Source organism: Sciurus vulgaris, assembly GCF_902686455.1.
Source record: "Sciurus vulgaris genome assembly, chromosome: 12".
Classification (NCBI taxonomy): domain Eukaryota; kingdom Metazoa; phylum Chordata; class Mammalia; order Rodentia; family Sciuridae; genus Sciurus; species Sciurus vulgaris.
Genome location: NC_136473.1, coordinates 46,336,725 through 46,353,643, shown reverse-complemented (window position 1 = coordinate 46,353,643; position 16,919 = coordinate 46,336,725). Strand labels below are relative to the sequence as shown.

Below are 16,919 nucleotides of genomic sequence, written 5' to 3'. Positions count from 1 at the left end.
AGTAACAAAAAAAGTCCAATCCCTGGAGAAATGGTAAGTTCTCAATAAATTTCAGAAATTATTATTTATTTGGCATCTATTAAAGACTAGGCACATGCCTGAACCAGGAGGCACATGAAGGAGTCTGTCATGGTCTAAGAAGACTTGTAATACAGTCTAGTAGAAGGAGAAACCCATGGAAACAAATAAAAATACAAGAGTTTGATAGGAACTTTAATAGAGGTGTGCCCAAAGTGTAGTGTTGGGACAAATGGGAGTCCTTGACTTTGCAAGGAGAAAGGCTATCAGAAAAACTTGGTAGAAAAAGTAAATTTGAGTTTAGCTTTCAGGCCTAAGAATACCTGAAGTCCCTAGAATGAGCTTTTACTCAACCTGAGCACTGAAATTAGTTCTGTTTAACCTAAGTATTGGGCTCAAAATGGGCAAAATAATGGAGACATAAAAGGGAAGTGAAGATTGAACCAGCTAAGTAGGAATCAGACTATAAGGGACCTGTACCCCAAGACAAGCAGTTTAAACTTTGAACTTGAGCAGCCGTGGGAAACCTAGCCTTGTGTTAAACAAGGAGTGACAGGAAGATTAGAATAATATTTCTCAAAGTGTGGACACTAAAATAACATCACCAAAAATATTTGGGAACTTGTTAGAAATTTTTTTTTCTGTACCCCTGCCCAGAGATACTGAATCAGAAACTATGAGGGTGGAGACCAAGCAATCCATCTCAATACACCCTCTGCTGATCTGGATGGATGCTAATATTTGAGAAACATGGGATTAGAGTTTAGAAAGAACAGTAAGGTAAGAAATGAAAGAAGCTGCTGCAATACTCCAAGAAATGTGATGGTCAAGATCAATTTATTCATTCAATAAATAGTCACCAACCCACTACTATGATCAGACCCTTTCTGAACACTAAAAATACCCTCTCAAAATTTTAAAAAGTGTTAGGGGTATCACTCATCAATAGAATTATTTTTTTAACTTTTATTTATTTATGTATTTTCATTAACTTTTTTGGACAGTGATAAAATTTTTTTAAATAATTATTTTCATACATGTATATAGGGTAATAATGTCTTTCTCAATCTACCATCCTTTCCATCCCCACCCGCCTCACCCCTCTGCTCACTTACCTCTGTACAATCCAAGTTTCATTCTTCCCTACCCATCCCCAACTATGGATCAGCATCCGCTTATCAGAGAAAACATTCAGTCTTTGGTATTTTGGGATTGGCTTATTTTACATAGCAGGATACAGTCCAGCTCCATCCATTTACCTGCAAATGCCATAATTTCATTCTTCTTTAAGGCTGGTGATATTCCATTGTGTATATGGACCACATTTTCTTTATCCATTCATCTGTTCAAAGGCATCTAGGTTGGTTCCATAGTTTAGCTATTGTTAATTGGGCTGCTATAAACATTGATGTGGCTGTATCACTGTAGAATGCTGATTATAAGTCCTTTGAGTATAAGCCAAGGAGTGGGATAACCAGGTCAAATGGTGGGTCCATTCCAAGTTTCTTGAGGAATCGCCATACTGCTTTCCAAAGTGGTTGCTCTAATCTGCAGTTCCACCAACAATGTATGAGTGTACCTTTCTCCCTACATCCTCGCCAATACTTATTATTGTTTGTATTCTTGATAGTTGCCATTCTGACTGGAATGTGATGAAATCTTCGAGCAGTTTTGATTTGCATTTCTCTAATTGCAAGAGATGATGAACATTTTTTTGTATGTTTGTTGATTGACTGTATTTCTTCTGTGAAGTGTCTGTTCAGTTCCTTAGTCCATTTATTGATTGGGTGATTTGTTTTTTTGGTGTTAAGTTTTTTGAGTTCTTCATATATCTTGGAGATGAGTGCTCTATCTGAGGTTCATGTGGTAAAGATTTTCTCCCATTCTGTAGGCTCTCTCTTCAAATTAATCAATAGAATTCTTGCATAGTCTGAAGCCCTGGGTTCAAACCCCAGTACCACACACGTACACACACACACACACACACACAAAGGATTTTAGGTGTTATCTAGGGAAAATGGAATATGTGGAAGGAGTAGAGGTTTTGGTTTTTCTGGTTGTGAGGGGAGGTTTGGGGAGATTGTTTTGGACAGTCATCCAAATGGATGTTGAGTATATGTTGGCTCTACAAGTCTAAAGTTCAGAGAAAGATTTGGGCTAAGGAAATAAATTTGGTAGTTGTAAGTAAATACATGGTATTTTTTGAAGTTTTTAGTAAATATGTTTAATATGTTCCTTTAATTTGAAGTGTATGTAACTTAATTTGTAATAATATGGCTGTGTTCATCAACTAGCTAATAAAATTCCTAAAACTTTAACTCTTGGTTGTTGTGATCCCTAATGAGCTGACTCTAGCACACCACTACCTCTATTTTATACTTCAATTTATGAGTAAATATTGATGATTCTACGTTCAAAATATAGAGCTTGCATTTTCTCACTTTTCATTAACGTAGATGGTATTTTGGATATAATAAGATAATATTAGAAAAGTAAAGCTATAGATATCCTTTGTTGCCTGTTTACTAATTGTAAGGCATTATATTCTACTCTATGTACTAGTTCATAGAGGTCTCCATGCTCTTATTCACTTTTTTAGGGAATTATGTCAGGAATTTAAGAAGCATCAATAATACCTTTCGCTTTCCACCTCTGGTCAGGGGTAAGGCTCAGGAGTAAGCTCCCATCCTGGATTGACATTGGTTTGGAAAATTGCACTCCGCTGTGCTCTACTATTGGGTTTAAACACAAAAGCTCTCTGGAGGGGGCGGGGCCTGAGGATATTGGGCGGAGTCTGGGGCGGGGCGGGGTCCAAGTGAGCCGACCGGTTGAGCTGTGCCTCCGCGTTGCTAGGAGACGCGAAGGTCGCTGAAGCAAGGACAGTTGGCATCTAGCTAGCCCAGCCCACGGATTTCAAGTAGAGAACTCGAACACGTTTGCGACCGCCTGTTCACTGGCATCTCCGGCCTCTCCAGCTCGGCTGAGCGGGTAACCACCGAGAGCTGGCCGAGGGTGGGTGACTTAGCCACCAAGGACCGGGCCCTAGACCAGCCCCTGCGCCCGCCTGGGCCCCGCCCCGGAAGCCCAGGCTCCGCCCCTTCCGCCCTGCAGATGTTTCTTTTATCTTAGAGATTCTCCAGGCTGTCCTCGGTGTTTACAGATTCTCCAGGCTGTTCTCGGTAGTTATTTGTCTTCCCCTGTCATTTTTAGTGTAGTTCTTCGGCCCCTGCTAAACTTCAGGGTGATTCTCCTATAAGTTTCCTGGCCTCCCAGCGCCCTCTTTGGGTTTAAGGACCGCGACTGCAAGGGCTCAGCCTTTGGACCCAGGATTCAGAAAACTTTCTCAGCCCGTTTTTATTGGGCAGATTATACATCACAGACAGTTGGTGATTTCTGACAAAGTTTGAGGGACTGGGGAAATCCTGCTAGCTTGGTCGGTGGGGGGAGGGGCGAAAAGGGTGGCTTTGTGCTGCGTGCAGATTCGCACACCTGGCCGGTAGACCGCAAAGCGTATGTAGGGAACTAACTGCTTGTCTTTCAACTGAACTCCCAAAGACACTGGGAGAGGGAGTGCGAGAACTTTAGAGACCTTCTAACGCTTACCTTTCACCTTAGGGAACTAAGGCCCAGTAATATTCATTCTTAGCCAAAGTTACGCGCTAAAGGGCTGTGCCATATCCAGCTACCGGTTAGAAACAGAAATGATGAAATGGAGAAAGAAATGGAAGATTAGGGAGGCTGAAACTCTTAAGGGTTTAATACCACCAATAGTTAAAAAAATAAAAGCACTTCAGAATACAAAGGAAAGGAAAAGGGGTTTTGCAGAGAAGGAAGTTTGAGGTGATTGGCTACATCAAAGTTATATACTGGTGAAGTACAACTTAGATCGTCAGGGACTTAAGATTGGTGATTTCCGCCCCCCCCACCCCAGTACCCACATAACCCTGGTAGTGTTTAATAAAATTAAATTTTCGCAAACTAGAAACTTCATGCATTGCTATTATCTGTTTGTAAAAATGAAACAGTATTATAGACACTAAAAGTATTTTTTATCCTTTTTTTTCCGTTACTGTCATTAAAGAAACCACTCAGTTGTAAGTGCTGAATGCTACTAGCAGAATTAGTAGTGCCACTGAATTTCCCAGAATCACTGCAGTAATCGAGGAATTTTAAGTTGATATTTCCTAATTTCATTATATTTTCATTATGTTTTTAATAAAGTGAAAGTAAGAAAGAAAAAAAAAAAAAGTCGAATTTGCACCACTCCTATATAGCACAGTTACAGTAGTCACTAGGGTTCCTGTCATGTTGAAAACTGCATTCATGTTTCCTTTAGATATTTTGTGGAAGTGAAATTTCAAAATGCCTTATGATATCTACAAGATATATATTTCAACTGAAAAAACGAATGATTTTCAGCAGTCCAACTTAAATCAGCTTATTTTCTATTCTCTATTAAATGCAGCATTTTTATATGTGTAATTGACATGATTGACCTGAAAGTGACAACAAGAAGTTATGGAGATGACATTCAGGAAAATATTTTTTGAGTGAACATAAGCAAATAAAAGTGTTTTATTATGCATTAAAAACCCAAGCCTAAATTTAAAAATGGCTTGGTGAAAACATAAATTAAGATTGTACCACTTCATTTATAAAAGCAATTTTGAAGTGTTTGTAATACAGTGAATCCACACTTTTTCATCTTTCTTAGCATCATTTTGTTACATATATAATATTCTACATGTAAATGTATGTAATATATATACATTACATATATTTTTTCATTACATATATATTTTAACACATATGTCCAACTTAGCTAGTGTATTGTGCAACAGTGATGTGATGAACTCCCTATTAAAGTGAATGGAAAGATGGATTTTTACTGAAACATGGCTATTCCAAATTTTACAAAAATTAGTACAATGCCTTAATAATGACTTGCTTTAACATGCAACATTAGCCTAAATCTAAATCAGTGAGGATTAAAAGTTTTTAAAAACTCATATACTAACAAAACCCTGATTTTCTCTGGAGTGATGAATGTAAATGTTGGTATGCGCATTGGAAAAATGCAAACAATAATATGAATGATAGATCCCTTATGTAGTTGCTACTTTCATCAGAAGAACCATGTGATTCAAATGACTTCATTTAAATTACCTTGAATCTGGAACTAAGGCCAAACAAATGTGGGAATTATGGTTTCAGAGTAGAATGTAAATGCCATACTCTAGAATGTTAAATAAGCAACCAAAATCTAGAGAAATAGGAGGAGCATACAGCCAATTTCCTTATATTTCATAGAAAAGAGTCTACCAGTACCTTATGTGATTAATACACAGAGTTGAAATAAGTGACTTTTAGTTTGGCCTCTTGCTAGTTTTTATTATCTTTTATTGACTATAGAAGGAAATTTTAGGGTACATTTTTATGTTGAGGAAACATTCACCTGAAATTCAGCAAGTCTGCCATTTTTTCCTTTTCCTATATTTCCCCCTGTTAAATCCAAGTAAAGCTACATTTATTAGTTTTGTAAAAATATTTATCATAAGACTTTTTTTTTTATAACTTCTCAAATCTGTCCTAATTAACTCATCATGTTTGGGATGATGTTTACTCAATGTCAAGGGTAGATATTTCTAATTTATATGATTATTATTTTGCCTTTTCTTGTACTTTAATGTGCCTCTTAGCTTTTTTTTAACCTGATGAGCATTTGTCATTGTGATCGAAAAAATTTGGAAAATGCTAATTGATTCACAAGATCTACTTTATGAAGTCTGACTTCAATATATTTTCAGTCAATAGAAATATACTTTACTAGAAGAATGGATTCAAGGAATCATGATGAAAATGCTGGGTATTCATTTCAATTAAATGATATGTTTTGGTAATAGACTAAGAAGTAGCTGAGAAAAACAAGTGCAAGATTACGTTTTTGAAAACCTGGCTATGGGACAAGGGTACTTGTAGCTCAGGGGTACAGTACTTGCCTAGCATGCAGAAAGCTTTGACTTGAGCCCCAACACTGAAAAAAAAAATCAATCCAAGAAACAAAAACTGGCTAAAGAGGTTTGGGGAATGGACAATTACATGAACTAGGGTTGGATATTAGAATTTCCAAGATCATTGGTGATCTTCTACACTGTTTAAAAATCAATGATAGCCATACAACTTGCAAGGAATTTGTGTTAGTCTTCTTCTCACGTTGGTGTATCACAGAATTGGGTGCCACAGTGACCTGAGTAAATGGATTGCAGTGATTGGGATGTCTCCAAGCAGTTAAGAAGTGAATAAGGAGGAAACCATTGCTTCCCAGCCATGAGTGAGAAGACTGATTTTACATTCCCTTCTTAAGGAAAAAAAAAAGGGGGGGGGGTGAAAAAGATACAGTTACTAATATAATTCAATGATGGTGGGATATTTTGACAATCTGCTGAGCAGTTACAAATAACATTTTCAGAAATGTGCAAACTATTGCCCAGAACACCAGGACTGGTATACAGCTTAGGACATTACTCCAAACTCCAAGTACAGTTTTATTTGATGAAGAAACAAACAGTTCTCAGTGTATCTTTCAGGGTTTGGAAAGAGGTTTGTTGTTTTTCCAAATTACAGCCCGAATCTTTCAGAATCTTAAAATTGAGTGTTAAAAAAAGCAACATGTTTAAACTGGGGTTCTCAACTCAGTATGTAATTTTTTAAGTGTTACATTTTAAAATTGTTACTATTAAGTTATCTATTAATGTTGTTTTAACATCTTTCAGAAATAATTGGTAATAAGGCCTGTGTAGCCATGGCTAGTTCTGACGTGAAACCAAAATCAATAAGTCGTGCCAAAAAATGGTCAGAAGAGATAGAAAATCTGTACAGATTTCAACAAGCAGGATATCGGGATGAAATTGAATATAAACAAGTGAAACAAGTTTCTATGGTAAGATTTATGCCTCTACAGACCTGAACTAGAAATGAGTTTGTTAGAGGATGAAAAGAATTTTAAAAACAATTCTGCAACTCTCATTTTATTAAGGAGGAGACCCCAGGCCCAGAAAGGTGATTTGCCAGGCCAATTGGGGAAAGAGGTGGTCTCTTGTCTGGGGACATTTCAAAATTTTTAGCTTTTATTGAGCAACCAGGCTCTGCTAAAAGAATCTTTCATGGTAGACAAAAAAGGGTAATTCTATGATCAGATATTGTTTGTTGTATAACAATTATTTCCCTTCTGTTTATTTTAATTATGAATCAGAGAGGGGTTAACAGGTTTTTTATGGAGATTATACTTGGAAAAAACACTATTTAGAGAAAAAATCTTGACTTTGGCTGCATATTCCAAGCTTTTCTAAGAGAGTGTAGACACTGCTTTGCCACTCAAAGACTAGACCAAGATCTAGTCTTTGCAGCAGTTATAATGTAATTTCTTTTAACTCATTTATTCTACTGGCTACTAGGAGAATTTTTAAGACTCTCATAGAATTGGGCATAGTATTTGTAAATATATTTAAAATTTAGGATGTTTAATAATATATTTAAATATTTATAATCATAATATTTAATATTTAGATTTTGAGTTATATGTTATTTTTAACCTGTTTTTAATAATTTTTTGTTTTATTTTTTTAACTCATCATTTTTGAAAAACGTGAATTTTTCAGATTTCTATGATCTTTCTTCATTCTGCTTTTTGGTCTCTATTTAATACTTCATAAAAAAGTAGAGAGGAAAAGATGTAGACGAAATACGGAGCTTAAATGTAATATGTTTTTTAATTTGACAGGGTTGGTGAGAAATGAAATTAAAAATAATGATCAAATGAAGAGTTACTTACTGTGATTTTCATATATCCATCTCTTCACATGTACAAACATTTTACTCTGGGGTCATTACCAAAAGCTGGTTTTCATTATTATACCATCTGTGGCTTTTAAATAGGGAAAACTAGAATCATTGTCATTTTAACCCATTTTGTCCCATCATAATAGATGTGGAACACCTATACAAACTTAAATATGGTGTATATATATATATATATATAATCTTATAATAATAATATGTAATAATGTTGATTAATATTAGTATAAAATGCATATAAGGTTTAGAATATTATTTCTAACCTACTTTACTGCACCTGTGTCAGCTTACTGAAATATTTGCAGAAATGAAAACTTGGAGCTTAATGGGTTAATGCTGTTTAAAAATAAACTTCATTCCTTGCCTTAAATGAGATGCTGGTACTGGGGATGTAGCACAGTCCTACTGTGCTTGCCTAGCACGTGTGAGGCTCTGGGTTTGATCCCGAACACTAGGGGCAGAAAGGATTGGATGTCTCTAAAGACACTCAAGACCCAGGATCATAGAGGCAGTGTGAAACACAATGTGCTTTGTGTTCTTATCACTCCTGCCCTAAATCCCCATACCTAATAATATTATTTAAGAGAACACAGTACATCCTTAACAAGCAAGTTCCAAATAGCAAATGAGGGGTATGTGTGTTGTGTGTGCATATCTATGTGTGTAAAAACTGTCCTGTTTACTTTATTACTTAGTAATTATAGAGGCTTTGTGTTTTCATTCAGTATATATTTATTGGATACCTGCCATGTACAAATTTCTGTGCCAAAGTTTTAAAAGATAAAAATAGAGAGTACCTGATTGCAAGAAACCAGTGCATAATCTTAGCTTGGGAGGCTGAGGCAGGAGGATCACAATTTCAAAGCCAGCCTCAGCAAAAGTGAGGCACTAAGCAACTCATTGAGACCCGTCTCTAAATAAAATATGAGCTGGGAATGTGGCTCAGTGGTCAAGTGCCCCTGACTTCAATCCCTAGTACCAAAAAAGAAAAAAATCTGCATTGCGTACAACCATAGAAACGAAATTATGTACCCCATTTGTGTACAATGAATAAAAATGCAGCCTGTAAAAAATTAAAAGCTAAAAAAAAAAAAAAGGAAGAAAAGAAAAAAATGAAACCCAGTGAACTCATGAAAGAATACAGGCTTTTTGGAATCAGTTCTGGGTTAGCCTCACCTCTTCAAGCTGGTTGGCCTGTCCAAGGTTCTCAACTTCGCTGAACCCCTATTTCCTCAACTATGAAATAGCAACGGCAGTGGCTGCTTTAGAAAACTGCCACAGGAATTAAATGAATCATGTTTGAAGTGCCTGGCAGTATAGTGCTCATATAATTTGGTGAGTGAATGGACCTAAGTAAGTATTAATGAATTATTAATGCTGTCATTAATGATTAATAGCTTTCTTATTATCTTGGAGTAGAAAATAAGTAACAGTCATGCACACACAAAAAAATATGCAAGTCAAAGTATGTGTACTTAAGAAAAAGAAGCATAGAAATTTAGAGGACAAAATGACTTTCTTGTGAGGAAAATCCTCATAAAAGTCTCCATGCCCCAGTAGCATTTGTGGTGCCATTTAAAGGAGGGATAAAGTGGTAACTGAAGGTGTGCCTTAGGTGGAAGGTCCCTATCAAAGTTCTGAGGTCTGTGGGTTTGAGAAAAGTTCTTTTTCCTTACCTGAAACCTGCCCCATTGACAAGTACTATTAGTGCTTGCTGACCTCCCTATTTGAGCAGAAGGAAATTCCTATCATTCTGTTCCACTATAGAAAGTTCCAAATCAGATGGATGTTGTCAAGTTCAAAGTCGAAAAGAATATAATCAGACGTGGCAAGGGGTTTACAAAGAAAAATATCTTGAGGCCAATGAGCACAGGTCCAATGTAGCTTTTTTGAGGATCATGCCATATAAAGTGGCCCTGAATGTTCTGCAGAGACAGTGGTTGCACTCATTACTGTGTAAGTTGGTCTTTAGAGCCCTGGTAAATAAATGGGAGTCTAAGGGTGACTTAAGAACGCCTCCTTTCCCTGCTGAGGGTAATGGGAGGCACGAAGGCAGGCTTGCCATAAGTGGTGAAAAGGCTTGCTGTTTTTCTACAGTGTAAATGTGAGCAGGCCTACCAAGATTTATCAGATAGGCTGCTGTCTGTTTTGCTAATTCATAAGTAAACAAGGAAACAGAAGAAAAAACGCAATATTATAAAATGAAAGACATAAAACATAGGTAGCATATCCATCTTTTCTTCCAATTGAAAGCTATGATTTGTAGAAGATGAAAAGGAGTAGCTGCCTGTATTGATGGTGGTGAAGAACAAGATTTGATTTTCCTAACACCTGAACAATGGGTTTTTGACAATGATAAAGTGCATCTCACAAATCCTGAAGGACAGATTTAACAACAAAAATGTATTAACCTGATCAAGAAGACATTACATTGAAATTGGAGAGGAAGGGGAGAAAAATGTTCAAATCAGATCAAGCCAGATGATAAAGTAAGCAAACCAATACAGCATATAAGAAAGAATAGCGGGAGAAGAAAAGATTGTTGAAGACTATGCTTAATGACCTCCAAATGCCTACTAAAAACTGAGTTTCAAGGTGAACTTGAAATTTGAGCAGAAGGAAATATATATGCATCTTTAGGTATTTTGAGTCTTCCTTTTGTCCCTATATGACATCCATAATCAACAGATGGTTCTTTCAGAATGGGGCCTAGGCCTATTCCTGATTTTCTCCTGGGGATTATTTTTATAAGTTATAATATTTGAAACAATTTATAAACATAAGAAGAATTAAGTTTATATTATTTGGAAATATTTTCCCAATCTGGGTCACCACATAGACAATTAAACCTAGAAAATGGGTTTTAGAGAGAAGCACCAAATTAGTTGTTCTGCAATATAAATTTACAGCTTAAGGTATTTTTTTTTTGTGTGTGTGTGTGTGTAATACTCTAAAAGCACAAGCATTTTTAAGTTTGTCCTTCAATTTTTTGATGCAAGTTGTACTTTTGACTATTTGATAGTAAAATATAAGATAAAATGGGCATTACAATATTTATATTCTGATTTTTGATTGTGCAGGTAGATCGATGGCCAGAGACTGGCTATGTGAAGAAACTTCAGAGAAGGGACAATACTTTTTATTACTACAACAAACAGAGAGAATGTGATGACAAAGAAGTCCACAAAGTGAAAATTTATGCTTACTAGCTCTTCTTTGTATTACTTAACAATTTTTCATTGTTTCTATTCTACATCATGTAAATGCTTGTCATTTTACAAAATAATTCCAAATGCAGTCTTCCATTTAAAGTTTTGAAACACAGAAACCATGCAACTTATCTACTGATCATCCTGTCCTGCTCTAAAATATAACTGCAGAAGTATTAAACTTGTACCCTTGTTGATCCATCCTCTTACTGACCATTTTAACTGTGGTAGAGTAACCATTATGCCTGGGGGGGAACTAGCCCCCCTTGAAACAATCCCATTGATTAGTCTACTGATCTGTTTTCTTACAGTAGGTTAATACCACACTCCAACCCCCTGGTTGTCTTTATCTCTTTACTAGAACATCATTTGAACTACTAAGATCTGCCTGAGAGTCTTGCCTCTGAGTTCTTTGCCTCTTGCTGGGCAAACCAGAAATGCCAAAAATAATGTCTGCTTGGGAGTAGTTTCTGCCAATGACTCATGGGGAGTAGATGTGTAAGTCCCCCACAACCTGGTAGCACGGGAGGAATAAGTCTGAAATGTGTCTTTTACACTGACTGCCAGGCTTTCCCCAGTAGGATTAAGGTTTCAGTCATCCACATAATCTGACTGGATAACATATTCCACTGGGCACCTCCCTGTTTTGCCACTTTGCCCATTTTCTACCAGTGTATTTCCCTCCTGAACAATTTCCCTACAAGTGAAGCCTTCCTTGCAAGTCTTTGTCACATGGTCATCTTCTGGGTTCCTCCATACAAGGCAACTTGCATTCCATTACTGCCTGGATTACTGCAGAAGCAACCTATGTGTTAACAAGCACAGAAGTCATTGTTACCATTTAGGCCTTAAGAAGTCCTCTTCTCAAAAATTAGTGAGTCTTAAATCTGAAAGTGAACTGGACGAAAGGTATCTTTCTAAGTTTACTTTTTCACTAAGATTTTTTTTATCACCATTTACAAGTTATGACCTTTAAATTTTTGAATAGAGGTTCATATCTATCAATTAATTCAATTTTAGCCCCCATTTTTCAGAACCACTGTCTTTATCATAAAGCCCCATTTCTCTAATTCAAATATGCCTGTTCAGCAGTCTTTTCTAACAAGCACATCATAAAAAGAATAGGGTGGCAAGCTTCTTTTGTGTCTTTCCCAGTGCTTTCTGGTATCAGCTTATTTACCACATCTTTCATTTTTCTGTACCTCTCTGGCCATAGGTGCTGTGTATAAGAGGTTTTTTCAATCTGATTCCTTTTTTTGTCCAATAAAACATACCATGATAGGCAGAATAATTGTCCTTCCTACCCCCAAAATGTCCATGTTCTTGCCCTTAGAATCTGTGAATATGTTACCTCACAGGGCAAAAGAAGTTTTTAAATAATTAGAGATCTTGAGTTGGAGAAATTATCCTGGATTATTTGGGTGAACCCAATGTAATCACACAGGTCCTTATAAGAGGGCAAGAGGTGATTAGAGAAAAGAGACTTGATGATGGAAGATGTCTGAGTGGTGCGAGGAGGGAGACAAAAGCCCTAGAAGGCTTAAAGCCTCCTGAAGCTGGAAAAGGCAAGGACACAGATTCGCCCTCTTGGGTCTCCAGAAGGAACACCACCTGCTTTTACCAAACAGGATCTATTTCAGACTCTGGCCTTCAAAACTCTAGAAGAATAAAAGAGTGTTGTTTTCCTGCCTCAGTTTGTGCTAATTTGTTAACAACAATGTCAAAACAGAACAGATGAAATCAATAATTATGCATCATCTTGAAATCAACATAGTGTTATGAATCTTGAAGTCAACATAGTATCAATCATGATCACTGTCTGCCATATTTTGACCATAGAACACATTTTGTTACAGATAAGAGCAGTTTCAAGAAATTGGTGAAGCAATTTTTGCCTGAAGAAATATCAGTAATTATCCTGAGTGTTCTAAATGCCACTTCATCTTTCTGAAGCAAGACTAACTTCAGAAACATGATCTTTAGATGCCATTTTGGCTCCTTGAGTAGTTGTGAATAGTGATTTCCCAATGTGTCTCATGAGGGACATAGCTGGTGTTTTCACTCATGCCACTCTTTCTTAGAATATGGAAAAACTTCTTGGTCTATTTTTGCCCACATTTTATAACGTGCTTATTCTTCCTGCCCACCATGCTGCTGCTGAGAGAGCCTGCAACCACTGTCAGGTGCTCTTAGTAAACATGTCTGTACTATGGTGGGAGCTGGAGCTAGGCTTTGGTCCATCATGACAATAGCCTCCCTGTCAACAAAACTGCCCGACCTGCTCCATGCTAGATGTCATAGGTGTTCTGACTCCCAGTGGAGCATAGGGTTGCTCATTAACCATGCATTTCCCAAAGATCTATGGTACAAACTGGTTGCACTTCAGGACATCACAAGGATTTTTTTTTAAACACTGATACCTCAATCTACTCCATTCCAGTTAAACCATAATATCTAGGGATGGAACCTAGGCATTCATTTTTATTTTTAAAAGGTAAAATGAAAAAACAAAAACAAAGCAAACAAACAAAAAACCCCAGGTAATTTCAGTGGGTGAAAACAACAACCAGGGTTGCAAACTATTGCCCTAGATTCCTGATTTCTATAGGTTGGAGAGCCAAAATCCAACCCTCTCTTTACTACCTCCTTAAGTCCTGGATCCGGGAGAAGTACTCAGTATACTTGAAACATTTTCAGGTATGACTGGAGAAGTGTACTTCACATGAGCAGCTGTGCAGTTTATCTCAAGCAACCTAGTGGGAGTGCATGGTGAAGGTTTTTGCTTACCTCATGGCAGCCAGAAAGCAGAAAGGGAGAGTGAGGAGGGGACTGAGGTCCTGATAGCCCCTTCAAGGGCCCCCTATGATTTAACTTCCAACTTCCTTTCACCAGGCTCCACCTCCTAAGGTTCTACCACCTCTCAGTAGAGCCATGGGCTGGGGACCAAGTCTTCAACAAATGGGCTCTTGGGGACACTCAAGATTCAAACTATAGAAGTTGGCATCTGGGAACTTTGATTTCAGGAGTGCTCCCACCATTCCTGATAAGAGGCTCTCCGTGCCTGAACAAGTGCAAACAGTACAATTTATACCATTCTACCTCTGGAAGTCTGGAATTTTGGTACATGCAAGGTAGAGGGTACCTATGTGGCCAGTCCAAATAAGAATCTCTGTCACTAAGTCTGTAACTGAACTTCCTTGACAGACACCATTTCACTCTGTTGTCTTACTCATTGCTGGAGGAACTGAAAGCACCTCATGTGACTCCATTGGAAGAAGATTCTTAGGAACTTGAGCCTTGTTTCCTCTGGGTCCTCATGCCATGTTCCTTTTCACTTTGCTGACGTACTTTGAATCTTTTCACTCTAGTAAATGAAAGCTGTGTGTCCAGTTGTATGCTGAGTCCAGTGAACCCGCCTAGCAAACCATTAAATCTGGGGTTGTCTTGGGAACTCTTAACATGGGAAGCATACTGAGTCAGTCACTAGAGTGTGTCAGAGTATAATAAAAGTCAAGAGTATTAGTGGAGCAGAGAAAACTTTGTTTCACTAAGGAAGAAGAGGTCACCTAGGAATCACTGCCAAAAGCAGTCCCCAGCTCAGTCTGTTTTGAGTGGACTCTGTCTACTCTCCACAGGTCTCCTGATGAAGTAGATGTCTAGTGGCAAGGAGCAGTTGATAATGTGTTTTAAAATTAGAAAACATGAATTTAAGACTCTGCCTCAGTGTTGTTGGTGCACCAGTTGCTAATAGAATTGGATGAGGTCTTTCCACCAAGGCTTGAGTACAATTTTTTTTTTCTGGTATCTCTTCCAGCACCCTGAATGTGATTTCCACTGTTCCCAGGGTTCTCAGGCCGCTCCACATGGTTTTTTTTCAGTTTTTAATTTAACACGAATTGCCTAAGGAAGTTCCAAGGAGGTGTTGTCCAGGACATTGGTTCATCAGACTTGGAAGTCTAGACAACATTTACCCATATTGCATGTGGAAAGTTCAGGGTCGATGTCACCACTGCAGGCACTTGGCATGCCTATTCTTGAAAATAGGCATTCGTCCACATCACATGCAATATGTTAAAATGTCCCAAGAGCCTACTTGTCAAAAGAAGCTTTCTTTTTTTCTTTTTTTCTTTTTTTTTTTTTTTGCTGCTGTAAAAGATTTTTTTAGAATGTTCGAAGTTTTGGCAAATCTTCATGCATCCTGGGGAATTGTTAGAAGTGAGGAAAATGTAGTCCACACATTATTTTATAAATGAAAGTATTCACAGTTTTAAAATATAGCATTTATGAAATAGATTTATTATACTTTATTGACATTCAGTTTAACATTTTAAAATTCGTATTTGTAATTTTCTCTTTGTATTTTGCAGCCCAAAGTTTTACATTATTTTTTCAGGTCTTACACATTCCCATAGGTCCTGGAAAAGTAACTAGGACTTAGGCTTTGTGCTGATGGTGCTCTGACATTGCCTGTTGTGTCAGTTGAGTTGTGTACCCCCCAAAAAGATATGTTGAAACCCTAATTTCTGGTACCTCTAAATCTGACCTTACTTAGGAGTAGGGTCTTTGCATAGGAAATCAAGCTAAAATGACTTGGATCCTTATAAAATTTGAAGATGCAAGGATGGGGGACGATACAGGGAATAAGGCCGGGGGACAAAGGAGGCAAAGCCTGGAGTGATGCACTTGTGAGCAAGGGCACTCTAAGGACTACCAGCAACTACAAGTAGCTAGAAAGAGGCAAGGGAGGACTTTCCCCTAGAGCCTTCAGAGAAAACGGCCCTACAGCTAGACAAGGGACTTAGAGGCTCCAGAATTGTGAAAGGACAAGTTTCTGTTATTTCAGTTACCCAGTTTGTGGTACTTTTTCACTGTGGCTCTAGGAAACTAGTACATCACCTCTTTGTCCAATGACCTCAGTAGATGTGAAACAATGGGCCTGATTACTTTCTCAACCCACATATTGCACACCAACTGGAACAATAGATAGTGAAGAAGATCTATTTGCCCCATGGACACAGATTATCTGTACATGTTAAAGCAATGGTTTTCATTATCTTAATCCCTACCCATTGGTGCCATGGATGTCACCCCAGGATTCACATTAGAATCTTTAGGGCAAATTTTCACCAGGAAGTTAGGTCCTGGCTCCAAACTTACTAAATCACAATTCCTTGGAATGTTACATGAGCATCCAAGTTTTTTCAGATCACTGAAAGACACTTTTTATGAGTTGGAAGGGCTCAGAATCCCTGCACTAGTGGCTCCTAAGATCATAACCATCATTTAAAAAAACTTAGTAGAAAAGAAAACATGTTTGTACCAAGTTATGCTGTGAAATGTAATTTTTTTTCTGACCCAGGGGCCAAGTAAAAATTATTAACCACATCTGCACTCCAATTTAAGTAGGTCCTTTAAGGAGGATATTGCCACCTTTTTGCCCAGATTCTCATATGTCCCACCTCAGACCAATTAGAACAAATACTGAGCCCTTAAACACAGTAACTCCATGCCATCTTCTCACTTCCTTTCTTTCTCTCTCCCACTCTCAGCAAGTCAGCAGTTGTTTGAAGCAAGTCAGCAATCTGAAAATATGGGTACAGAGAACATGCCGGCCTGCAGAGTATATCTAAGATTGAAGAGAAAAGCCACAGACTCTCCTGAGGTGGACTAAATACAGCCTGGGTGCCCTGTACTTTCTGACTTGATCCTTAGCTTGCTCTGCTCCAGACACATTGGCCTCCTCCTTCTTCCAACAGATCAAGTGCACTCCGACCTCATGGTTTCTAACTTTAATTCTAGGTAGGCATTCATATGTCTCACTGTTTGAATACCAACTTT

The 16,919-nt window shown here is 37.7% G+C and overlaps 1 protein-coding gene across 2 annotated transcripts; it reads left to right on the top strand.

The window, feature by feature from the left end:
* Positions 1-2,836: 2,836 nt before the first annotated feature.
* MEIG1 (meiosis/spermiogenesis associated 1) lies at positions 2,837-12,970 on the top strand. Of its 2 annotated transcripts, none has more exons than XM_079105977.1 (3): positions 2,837-3,168; positions 6,792-6,958; positions 10,953-12,970. In XM_079105977.1, exons 2-3 carry the CDS (start codon positions 6,821-6,823, stop codon positions 11,079-11,081), a joined length of 267 nt encoding a protein of 88 aa, XP_078962103.1. In that variant the 5' UTR covers positions 2,837-3,168; positions 6,792-6,820; the 3' UTR covers positions 11,082-12,970. The 2 variants fall into 2 exon arrangements, with proteins under 2 accessions (XP_078962103.1, XP_078962102.1); XM_079105976.1 differs by having other exon boundaries at positions 2,839-3,197.
* Positions 12,971-16,919: the final 3,949 nt, after the last annotated feature.